The sequence below is a fragment of the Hypanus sabinus genome, chromosome 1 (assembly GCF_030144855.1).
Source record: "Hypanus sabinus isolate sHypSab1 chromosome 1, sHypSab1.hap1, whole genome shotgun sequence".
Classification (NCBI taxonomy): Eukaryota; Metazoa; Chordata; class Chondrichthyes; order Myliobatiformes; family Dasyatidae; genus Hypanus; species Hypanus sabinus.
In genome coordinates, this window is record NC_082706.1 from 181,842,494 (window position 1) to 181,854,943 (window position 12,450).

The 12,450-nt window shown below is 45.3% G+C and overlaps 1 protein-coding gene across 1 annotated transcript in view; it reads right to left on the reverse strand.

Moving 5' to 3' along the window:
- The window catches only part of trpa1a (transient receptor potential cation channel, subfamily A, member 1a), a 94,133-nt gene that overhangs the window by 23,982 nt on the left and 57,701 nt on the right, over positions 1-12,450 (reverse strand). Inside the window, exon 18 of the mRNA XM_059953902.1 lies at positions 9,316-9,386. Coding sequence (XP_059809885.1) covers positions 9,316-9,386 — 71 coding nt within the window. The remainder of the gene's footprint in view (positions 1-9,315; positions 9,387-12,450) is intronic.

Sequence of the window (12,450 nt, forward strand, 5' to 3'; positions counted from 1 at the left end):
CTTTTATTTATACTTTCAGTATGATGTCCTTCTGTCATGGTCCGGATCAGTTCCCCTTTAAATTTAGTTAGGTTGCGTTATGATCCGGACCATTGACTCCTTGTTCCCTTCTAATTCCATTTCACGTGTCCCTTGATCTTGGCCATTAAGGTAATCTACTCTCGACCCGAACCGGCAGCTTATAAACCCCTGGCTTTAGCTGTTCGGGGCGAGAGTGTTAGGAAGCATTAGCAAGTCCCCATCGCTACCACAAGCCAGAGTTATCTAGCCTGCATCGGAGTGCTGGCAATTTGCCTTCCTTCACCAGAGTGGGTCTGGGCAAGGTCAAACTGCCAGGGGTGAGTTGAAGGTGGAGTCCTGACTCGACGTTCGTGTCCAGTGTCCGTGTCTATCCCTCGAAGAAGAGTCCCGGCTCAGTGCCTGAGTTGAAGGTGGTGTCCTGGCTCAACATTCCTGTCCTGTGTTTGGTGTCCACGTTCTGACTGCGGTGATCCATGGTGTCCACGTTTCTGCCTGTGGTGATCCATGGTGTCCACGTTTCTGCCTGTGGTGATCCATGGTGTCCACGTTCTGGCTGCGGTGATCCATGGTGTCCACGTTCTGACTGTGATGATCCATGGTGTCCACGTTTCTGCCTGTGGTGATCCATGGTGTCCACGTTCTGCCTGCGGTGATCCATGGTGTCCACGTTCTGCCTGCGGTGATCCATGGTGTCCACGTTCTGGCTGTGGGGATCCATGGTGTCCACGTTCTGACTGTGGTGATCCATGGTGTCCACGTTTCTGCCTGTGGTGATCCATGGTGTCCACGTTCTGCCTGCGGTGATCCATGGTGTCCACGTTCTGGCTGCGGTGATCCATGGTGTCCACGTTTCTGACTGCGGTGATCCATGGTGTCCACGTTCTGCCTGCGGTGATCCATGGTGTCCACGTTCTGGCTGCGGTGATCCATGGTGTCCACGTTTCTGACTGAGGTGATCCATGGTGTCCACGTTCTGCCTGCGGTGATCCATGGTGTCCACGTTTCTGACTGTGGGGATCCATGGTGTCCACGTTCTGCCTGCGGTGATCCATGGTGTCCACGTTTCTGACTGAGGTGATCCATGGTGTCCACGTTCTGCCTGCGGTGATCCATGGTGTCCACGTTTCTGGCTGTGGTGATCCATGGTGTCCACGTTCTGCCTGTGGTGATCCATGGTGTCCACGTTCTGGCTGCGGTGATCCATGGTGTCCATGTTCTGACTGTGATGATCCATGGTGTCCACGTTTCTGCCTGCGGTGATCCATGGTGTCCATGTTCTGCCTGTGGTGTTCCATGGTGTCCACGTTTCTGGCTGCGGTGATCCATGGTGTCCACGTTTCTGGCTGTGGTGATCCATGGTGTCCACGTTCTGCCTGTGGTGATCCATGGTGTCCACGTTCTGACTGCGGTGATCCATGGTGTCCACGTTTCTGACTGCGGTGATCCATGGTGTCCACGTTCTGACTGTGGTGATCCATGGTGTCCACGTTCTGACTGCGGCGATCCATGGTGTCCACGTTCTGGCTGCGGTGATCCATGGTGTCCACGTTTCTGACTGCGGTGATCCATGGTGTCCACGTTCTGACTGTGGTGATCCATGGTGTCCACGTTCTGACTGCGGCGATCCATGGTGTCCACGTTCTGGCTGCGGTGATCCATGGTGTCCACGTTCTGGCTGCGGTGATCCATGGTGTCCACGTTCTGGCTGCGGTGATCCATGGTGTCCACGTTCTGGCTGCGGAGATCCATGGTGTCCATGTTCTGCCTGTGGTGTTCCATGGTGTCCACGTTCTGGCTGCGGTGATCCATGGTGTCCACGTTTCTGACTGCGGTGATCCATGGTGTCCACGTTTCTGACTGCGGTGATCCATGGTGTCCACATTCTGGCTGCGGTGATCCATGGTGTCCACGTTTCTGACTGCGGCGATCCATGGTGTCCACGTTCTGCCTGTGGTGATCCATGGTGTCCACGTTTCTGACTGCGGCGATCCATGGTGTCCACGTTCTGCCTGCAGCAATCCATGTTCCAGTGTCTCCAAGGTCCGCAGCGGTCCAAGTTCCCACTCTCCAGTTCCAAGGTCCACGGTGGTCCCAGTCCCCAGGGTCCCAGTCATGGCTGTGACGATCCAAGTTCCCAATGTCCAAGTCCAAGGTCCACCGCGGTTCATGTTCCTAGTGTCTAAGTCATGGCCGCGGCAATACAAATCCCTAGTCTCCTAGTCTGAGGTTCGTGTTCCACTTTGTCTTCCTTGATTTCCCAGTTCTCTGTGCAGCAAGTAATAAACACTATTTTATTGAACCTAAGAAGGATGTGTTTGTGTCCTGCTTGTGGGTCCTCACCCAGCACCCTTGCCCCCACCTTGTGACACCTTCTTTATCCTCCCTATGTCTTTGATTCCCAATTGGACCATGGAACTTCCCAAGCCAGGTTTCTCTCCAGAGGATAGAGTCCTGGCTCCCAGCAAGCAACGCCTCTTTCAGGATACAACCTGACAGGTGTAGAAAACAGTATCAATCCCCCCAAAAAAGTTTCCTTTCAACCACTGCACTACTGATCATTTCCCCAGCTTGAAATGGTTCTCAGTCCACAGTGCTTTTATTGGTTTTCTCATCAGCCTTGCAGCTTCTGCTCTCCTCCATGCAGACAGAAAGAACCCTGTCCCTTTAGAACAAGAATGTAGCTGCTGCCAGTATGACTGTCTCCACACCAGCCTCACACTTGGCAAAACAGCCCTCCTCTCCTGAATGACCATGTTTACGGTACCTCATCTAAGGAGTGTAACTGCTTCCTAATTTGGATTATAAGACTATAAGGCCATAAGATACAGGAGTAGAATTAGGACATTTTGCCCATCGAGCCTGTTTCACCATTTCACCCTGGCTGATTCACTTCCCTCTTGGCCTCAGTCTCCTGGCTTCTTCCAATATCCCTTCATGCCCTGACTAATCAAGAACTTTTCAACCTCTGCCTCACAGAAACCCTATAACTCGGCCTCCATAGCTGCCTGTGGACATTCACTACTCTGGCTAAAGAAATTCCTCCATGTCTTTGGTCTAAATGAATGTCCCTCTGGGGCTGTGTGCCCTGGTCTTAGACTCTTCACCATAAGAAATATCCTCTCCCCATCTACCGTCTCAAGGCCTCTCATAGGTTTCAATGAGGTATTCTCTTATTCTACTGAACTTGAGTGAGTATAGGCCAAGATACATCAAATGCTCCTCATATGACAGGCCTTTCAAACCCGTGAACCCCTCTTTGAACCCTCTACAATGTCAGCACATCCTTTCTTAGATAAGGGGTCCAAAACTGCTCACAATACTCCAAGTGGCACCACACCAATGCCTTATAAACCCTCAACATTACATTTACTTTTATATTCTAGACCTCTCCTAAATAAATGCTAACATTGCATTTGCCTTCCTCACCACTGACTCAACCTGCAAATTAACTTTTAGGGGGTCCTGCACGAGGACTCCCAAGTTCATTTGCATCTCAGATTTTTGAATTCTCTCTCCATTTAGAAAATAGTCTACCCTTTTATTTCTTCTACCTAAGTGCATCACCATAAATTTCCTGATATTGTATTCCATCTTCCACTTCTTTGCCCATTCTCCTAATCTGCTAAGTCCTTCTGTACCCATAAAGCCATAAGACCGTAAGACTTAGGAGCAGAATTACACCATTCAGCCCATCGAGTCTGCTCCGCCATTCTATCATGGCTGATCCTGGATCCCGTTCACCTGCCTTCTCACCATATCCTTTGATGCCCTGACTGATCAGGAAACTATCAACTTCCACCTGAAATATACCAAAGAACTTGTTCTCCACTGTAGCCTGTGGCAGAGCATTCCACAGATTCATCATTCTTTGGCTAAAAAAAATCCTCCTTACCTCCATTCTAAAAGGTTATCCCTCGATTTGAGGCTATGCCCTCTAGTTCTGGGTACCCCACCATAGAAAACATCCTCTCCATATTCACCCTATCTAGTCAACATTCAGTAGGTTTCAATGAGATCCCCCCCACATCCTTTTTAACTCCAGTGATACAGGCCCAAAGCTGTCAAACACGCCTCATATTTTAACCACTTCATTCATGGAATCATCCTCATGAATCTCATCTGGACTCTCTCCAATGACAATACATCCTTTCTGAGGTATGTGGCCCAAAACTGTTGACAATACTCTAAGTAAGGCCTGATTAATGTCTTGTAAAGACTCAGCATATTCTCTTTGCTTTTATATTCTACTACCCTTGAAATAAATGCCAACATTACATTTCCCTTCTTTACCACAGACTCAACCTGTAGATTAACCCTCTGGGAGTCCTGAACAAGGATTCCCAAAACCCTCTGTGCCTCTGATGTTTGAAAAGCCTCTCTACTTCCTCAAAATTACCTGTCCCTCTGCTCATCTTCATATCATCTGCAAATTTAGCCATAAAGCCATCAACTCCATCATAAATTAAAAAGAAGCAGTCCCAACACAAACCCCTGTGGAAGACCACTACTCACTGGCAGCCAACTCAAAATGGCTCCCTTTATTCCCACTCTTTGCTTCCTGGCAATCAGCCACTGCTCTATGCATGCTGGTATCTTCCTTGTAATACAATGGGCTCTTAAATTTTTAAGCAGCCTCAAGTGTGGCACCTTGTTCAGTTTACTGTCGAGAAAGCTTTCCTACTCTCCAATGCAGTCAGTATGGAGTTGCAGATTCCAGCACATCAAGTTTTCTGATCTACAGCGAGTCTTCTTGTGGCTTCCATCAACTGCCATGGTTGCAAACCATCACCTGCCCCCGACGTGCTCATCTCAAATTAATTTCTATATTTAATTGAATCACCTTTATTTAGTTCTGTTGTTATCATTGAATGCTGCACGCAGAGACAGCAAAGAGTCAACCACTGGGATAGGTCTGGAGTCACAAAGGAACAGAAATAGTTTGGATGGCAAATTATCTTCCCTGAAAAATGTGAATCTGGTGCATTTTAACATAGCTCAATAGCTATATAGTTGCAAATACTAATTAAACCATCCCAATTATTTTTATTTGAGTTTAAGTTCCCCAACAGCCTTGGGGATATTCAGTTCTGTATCTCCAGATCAGTACAGACAGAATAACCACTCTCTGACTGTACTCTATAGTGGTCTCCACTAGCTGTCTCCGGAAGTTTGTACAGAGTCGAAATATGGACTCTATATCGTATCAGTACAGAATTAGACAATTCAGCCTACTGAGTTTGCTTCACCATTCAGCCATGACTGATTTGTTTTCCCTGTCAATCCCACTGTCATGCCTTCTCCCATAACTTTTGATGTCCTTACTAGTCAAGAACCTGAAGTCTCCCTAGCTCCTTGTCCCTTTCCACATTCTGCACTTGAGCCTCAGCTATATTACCCCACACATGTGCATTCCCATCTTCTATGTAGTGACAAGGATTACCCCCAGCTGCACTCAGCAAGTCATGCTCCCCACACTAAAAGAAATGAGGGTTTTAATAGCAAACATGAGGAAATCTGCAGATGCTGGAAATTCAGACAACACACACAAAATGCTGGTGGAACTCCTTCTGAACGCTCTGCTCTCCGCTCCCTCCACACCAATCCCAACCTCACTATAAAACCTGCTGATAAGGGGGAGCTGTTGTTGTCTGGCATACTGACCTCTACCTGGCCGAAGCACAGCGACAACTCTCTGATACCTCCTCTTATTTACCCCTTGATCATGACCCCATTCAGGAGCACCTGGCCACTGTCTCCTATATCATCACTGACCTTATCAGCTCTGGGGATCTCCCATCCACTGCCACCAACCTCATAGTTCCCACACCCCGCACTTCCCGTTTCTACCTCCTACCCAAGATCCACAAACCTGCCTGTCCAGGTAGACCCATTGTCTCAGCTTGCTCCTGCCCCACTGAACTCATTTCTGCATACCTTGACACCGTCTTATCCCCACTTGTTCAATCTCTTCCCACCTATGTTCGTGCAACTTCTCATGCTTTGAATTTTTTCAATGATTTTAAGATCCCTGGCCCCCACCGCCTTACTTTCACCATGGACGTCCAGTCCTTATATACTTCCATCCCCCACATGGACGGTCTCAAAGCTCTTCACTTCTTTTTGGATTCCAGACCTAACCAAATCCCCTCTACCACCACTCTCCTCCATCTAGCGGAATTAGTTCTTACTCTCAATAATTTCTCCTTTGGCTCCTCCTACTTCCTCCAAACCAAGGGTGTAGCCATGAGCACCCGCATGGATCCCAGTTATGGCTGCCTTTTTGTTGGCTTTGTGGAACAGTCCTCGTTCCAAGTCTATATGGGTATCCGCCCCCCTCTTTTCCTTCGCTACATCGACGACTGCATTGGCGCTGCCTCCTGCAAGCATGCTGAGCTCGTCGACTTCATTAACTTTGCCTCCAACTTTCACCCTGCCCTCAAATTTACCTGGTCTATTTCCAACACCTCCTTCCCTTTTCTTGATCTTTTTGTCTCCATCTCTGGAGATGGCTTATCTACTGATATCTACTATAAGCCTACAGGCTCTCACAGCTACCTGGACTATTCCTCTTCCCATCCTGTCTCTTGCAAGAATGCTATCCCCTTCTCACAATTCCTCCGTCTCCGCTGCATCTGCTCTCAGGATGAGTCTTTTCTTTCCAGGATGAAGGAGAGGTCTTACTTTTTTAAACGAAGGGGCTTCCCTTCTTCCACCATCAACTGCTCTCAAACGCATCTCTCCCATTTCCTGCACACCTGCCCTCACCCCATCCGCCCGCTACCCTACTTGGGATAGGGTTCCCCTTGTCCTCACCTACCACCCCACCAGCCTCCAGGTCCAACATATAATTCTCTGTAACTTCCTCCATCTCCAACGGGATCCCACTATCAAGCACATCTTTCCCTCCCCTCCTTTTTCTGCTTTCCGCAGGGATCGCTCCCTACGCGACTCCCTTGCCCACTTGTCCCCCCCAGCCCTTCCCACCGATCTCCCTCCTGGCACTTATCCTTGTAAGTGGAACAAGTGCTACACCTGCCCTTACACTTCCTCCCTCACCACCATTCGGGGCCCCAGACAGTCCTTCCAGGTGAGGCGACACTTCACCTGTGAGTCGGCTGGTGTGATATACTGCATCCGGTGCTCCTGGTGTGGTCTTTTATGTATTGGTGAGATCGAACGCAGACTGGGAGACCGTTTCGCTAAACACCTACGCTTGGTCCGCCAGAGAAAGCAGGGTCTCCCAGTGGCCACACATTTTAATTCCACATCCCATTTCCATTCTGATGTGTCTAACCATGGCCTCCTCCACTGTCAAAATGAAGCCACACTCAGGTTGGAGGAACAACACCTTATATACCGGCTGGGTAGCCTCCAACCTGATGGCATGAACATTGACTTCTCTAACTTCCGTTAATGCCCCTCCTCCCCTTCTTACCCCATCCCTGACAAACTTAGTTGCTTGTTTTTTTCTCTCTCTCTACTCATCACTCTGCCTGTTCTCCATCTCCCTCTGGTGCTCCCCCCCCCCCTTCTTTCTCCCGAGGCCTCCCATCCCATGATCTTTTCCCTTCTCCAGCTCTGTATCACTTTCGCCAATCACCTTTCCAGCTCTTAGCTTCATCCGACCCCCTCCGGTCTTCTCCTATCATTTTGCATTTCCCCCTCCCCCCACTACTTTCAAATCTCTTACTATCTTTCCTTTCAGCTAGTCCTGACGAAGGGTCTCGGCCCGAAACGTCAACAGTGCTTCTCCTTATAGATGCTGCCTGGCCTGCTGTGTTCCACCAGCATTTTGTGTGTGTTGAGTGAGTTTTAATAGTGCATTGTGAGGTCAACACCCATTTTCTGGAGATCGTTAAATTTAGTTCTTCCTATCATTTGGATGTGAAATTACACTCAAAAACTTCTATAGATGTACCATGGAGAGCATTCTGACAGGCTGCATCACTGTTTGGTATGGAGGGGCTACTGAACAGGACCAAAAGAAGCTGCGGAAGGTTGTAAATCTCGTCAGCTCCATCTTGGGCACTAGCCTACAAAGTACTCAGAACATCTTTAGGAATCGGTGTCTCAGAAAGGCAGCGTCCATCATTAAGGACCTTCAGCACCCAGGGCATGCCCTTTTCTCACTGTTACCATTAGGTAGGAGGTACAGAAGCCTGAAGGCACACACTCAGCGATTCAGGAACAGCTTCTTCCCCTCTGCCATATGATTCCTAAATGGACATTGAATCTTTGGACACTACCTCACTTTTATTAATATACATAATTTCTGTTTTTGCATATTTGTAAAAATCTATTCAATATACGTAATTGATTTATTTGTTTATTTATTATTGTTTTATTTTATTTATTATTATTTTTTTCTCTCTGCTAGATTATGTATTGCATTGAACTGCTGCTGCTAAATTAACAAATTTCACGTCACATGTTGGTGATAATAAACCTGATTCTGATTCTAAACTCTATCTGCCCAGAGAACAAAAAAGCTCTCCCTTTATTCTGGCCCAACCATTTCACCCCTAAGCAACACCATTAACACAAATTACTTGATGTTTCTTTGATCTTCTCATCTTTGGACCTTGTTTTGTGCAAAATTTGCTAATGAATTTCCAGCATTACTGAGGTGATAATATTTCAAATGCACTTAAATGGCTGTAAAACTCATTGCAAAGCATTCATAATCTCTATATTAAATAGTACTGTCAAATTTTATTACGAACATCCTCAAAGTTTTAATATCCAGTATCCTAGATAGGGATATATTCTAATCATTTATCACTTTTCAATAAAAAGATCCTTTCTTTTATTTGGTTTAAAGTTCATTTTGTTTTTTATTTCATTCTCTTTCTTACCTTTTACATCAGGTTTTGAAGTAATAGTTTGAAATTTATTTTGAAGTAAATAAATGAAGTAAAAAAGTATATATCTAACCTTAATAAACTCAGACAAAAATCTAACCATTAATATTTCTTTCAAGACTTTAGGACTTGACGTTCTTTGTAGTCTTCTCAGAGGTTTAAATTTCAATTGATCTTTTTTTTTCTGTTCTTAGCATGAACCTGGGGAAATTTGTTCTTCCCAAACATAGAACCTTACTCGCAAATGCAACAATGGAAGATTTCAGCAGGCCATTATATTTACGTGAATATGGTAAACATTCCTTGAGAGCATCAAAAATAGGTGTATAATTTACTGCAGCATGATAGTATTAAATTTCAATTACGATTTGAATATGCAGATTATATCAGGACATGTGGGCAACCTGTTAGCTTAATCCAACCAAATGCATACCATTTCATTTTCAGAAACTCTTCACAGACAGGATGATTCAAAAGGTCAACTTGATTGTAATATATCATAGCCTAAAAAAAAAGCTCAGAATCAATTTTAAAATAAAGAGTAGCATGCAAAATGTGCATTTGTGTATAACAAAGAGGTGAAACAGATATCCACTAAGATTTAAGAACACTTTGCCTTAGAATACACTACAGACTTGTATAAGATAGTAAGCCCTTATTGGGGCAGCATGGTAGCATAGTGGTTAGCACAATGCTTTACAGGACAGGAGACTGCGGTTCAATTCCCACTGCTGCCAGGAAGCACTTTGTATGTTCTCCCTGTGACTGTGTTTCCTCCAAGTGCTCTGGTTTCCTCCCACAGTCCAAAGAGGTACCGGTTGGTAGGTTAAATGTTCATTGTAAATAGGATTAAATCGGGGGTTACTGGGTGGCATGGTTTGAAGGGCCGGAAAGGCCTATTCCATACTGTATCTCAATAAATAATAAATTAAATTTATTATTGATTTGGCAGATAAAATCTGTTCTGTTTACCACACCCTAGATGTTTCAGTTAGCTTGATGAAGTGTCTTGGACCAAAATGCTGACTCTTTATTCCTTTCCATAGATGCTGCCTGACCTGCTGAGTTCACTCAGCATTTTGTGGTGTCACTCATTATGCAGACATTTTGTGTCTTCCCCACAGCTCACTTTCTCATTGAATTTCACAGCACCCTTTTTGTACTTGTTAGGGTTCTGGGATTTGGAACACTGCTGTTGCAAATCTTCCTCCATTATGAACATGAGGAGTGCAGCTTTGCCTTTGTGAGATGACATTCTTTTAAGTTATTTATTATTTATTGTGATACAGCATGGAGTGGGCCCCTTTGCACCCCCTGAGCCCCACTGCCCATGAATCGCCTGAATTTTAATGCTAGCCTAATAATGGGATACCTCCAAGAGAACCATAACATTGTCATGGTTTGGAGGCTTGTGTGCCTCAATGACCCAGAGGGCTATGCTGGCTGGAGTTAGGGCTTTATGCTTTGGCTCTTGGTAGGGTCACCCAGGCCAAACAGGTCATAGGATAGGAGCCAGACCAAGAGTGGGCCCACCGATCCTCTGTATTTGGGGGTTCAGCTCAGGGCTAACAATCCTGACTGGTCAAACAAAACTGTTACAGAAACAGCAATGAGGAATTCTATGTCTGTGTGCGACAATATTCCTGACTCTTCACCCAGGGCTTGTATGACTGACAGTAAACTGAGAGGAAGCTACTAACAAGATGAAGGAAGCCGTGAACGCCGTCAGATGGAGGACTTTCATTGATGCCCTAAACACCACTGGCGTAACGGGACAAGGGGGAATCGCAGGACAATTTACAAAGACCATAATCCAGCAACCTGAATACTTATTCAGTTTGCCCACTATTTTTTGTCCTTTAATACTGCCTCTCCAGCATAATTTTAAAGTGGTCCAATATCCACCCTGGCCTCTCTATTACTCTTTATATATCTGATAAAAACTTTTGGTATCTTCTTTTATGTTGTTGCCTAGCTTGCCTTCATATTTCATCTTGTCTCTCCTTATGGCTTTTTCAGTTACCTTCTGTTGGTTTTTAAATGCTTCCTAATCCTCCAATTTCCCACTAATTTTTGCTATATTATATGCCCTCTCTTTTGCTTTTATACTGTATTTGACTTCCTTTGTCAGCCATGGTTGCCTTACCCTCCCTTTAGAGTATTTCTTCACCTTTTGGATGTATCTTTCCTGCACCTTCCAAATTGCCCCAAGAAACTCCAGCCATTGCTGCTCTGCCGTCAACCCTGCTGGTGTTCCCTTCCAATCAACTCTTGCCAGCTCCTTTGCCATGCCTCTGTAATTCCCTTTTCTTAACTATAATACTGATACATCTGACTTTTTCTTCTTCCTCTCAGATTGCAGGTTGAATTCTATCATATTATATTTACTGTATTGAAAGGGTTCCTTTACCTTAAACTCCCTAATCAAATCAAATTACACAACACCCAATCCAGAATAGCCTTTCTCCTTGAAGGCTCAACCACAAGCTGCACTAAAAAAACAATCTTGCAGGCATTCTACAAATTCCCGCTTGGGATCCATCACCAACCTGATTTTCCCAATCTACCTGCATATGAAGATCCCCTATGACTGTTGTAACATTGCCCTTATTACATGCCTTTTCTATCTCACCATGTCCTAGCTACTGAGGCAGGCTTATAAATTTGCAGGTTCTTAACTCTACCCACAAGGAGTCTACATTTTCCTATCTTGTGTCACCTCTTTCTAAGGTTTTGATTTCAGTTTTTTTACCAACACAGTCACCCACCCCCTCTGCCTACCGGCCTGTCCTTTTGATACAAGGTGTACCTTTGGATATTAAGCTCCCAACTATGATCTTCTTTCAGCCGCAACCCAGAGATGCCCACAACATAATGATTGGCAATTCCCTAACTATGCTGCAAGATCATCTACCTTATTCTATATACTAATCAAAGCATTGAGTACAGAAGTTGGGATGTAATGTTAAAATTGTACAAGGCATTGGTAAGGCCAAATTTGGAATATTGTGTACAGTTCTGGTCACCGAATTATAGGAGAGATATCAATAAATTAGAGAGAGTGCAGAGACGATTTACTAGGATGTTACCTGGGTTTCAGCACTTAAGTTACAGAGAAAGGTTGAACAAGTTAGGTCTGTATTCATTGGAGCGTAGAAGGTTGAGGGGGGATTTGATCGAGGTATTTAAAATTTTGTGAGGGATAGATAGAGTTGACGTGAGTAGGCTGTTTCCATTGAGAGTAGGGGAGATTCAAACCAGAGGACGTGATTTGAGAGTTAGGGGGCAGAAGTTTAAGGGAAACATGAGGGGGTATTTCTTTACTCAGAGAGTGATAGTTGTGTGGAATGAGCTTCCTGTAGAAGTAGTAGAGGCCAGTTCAGTTGTGTCATTTAAGGTAAAATTGGATAGGTATATGGACAGGAAAGGAGTGGAGGGTTATGGGCTGAGTGCGGGTAGGGGGGACTAGGTGAGATTAAGAGTTCGGCACGGACTAGGAGGGCCGAGATGGCTTGTTTCCGTGCTGTGATTGTTATATGGTTATATATTCAGATATAAAACCTTCTGT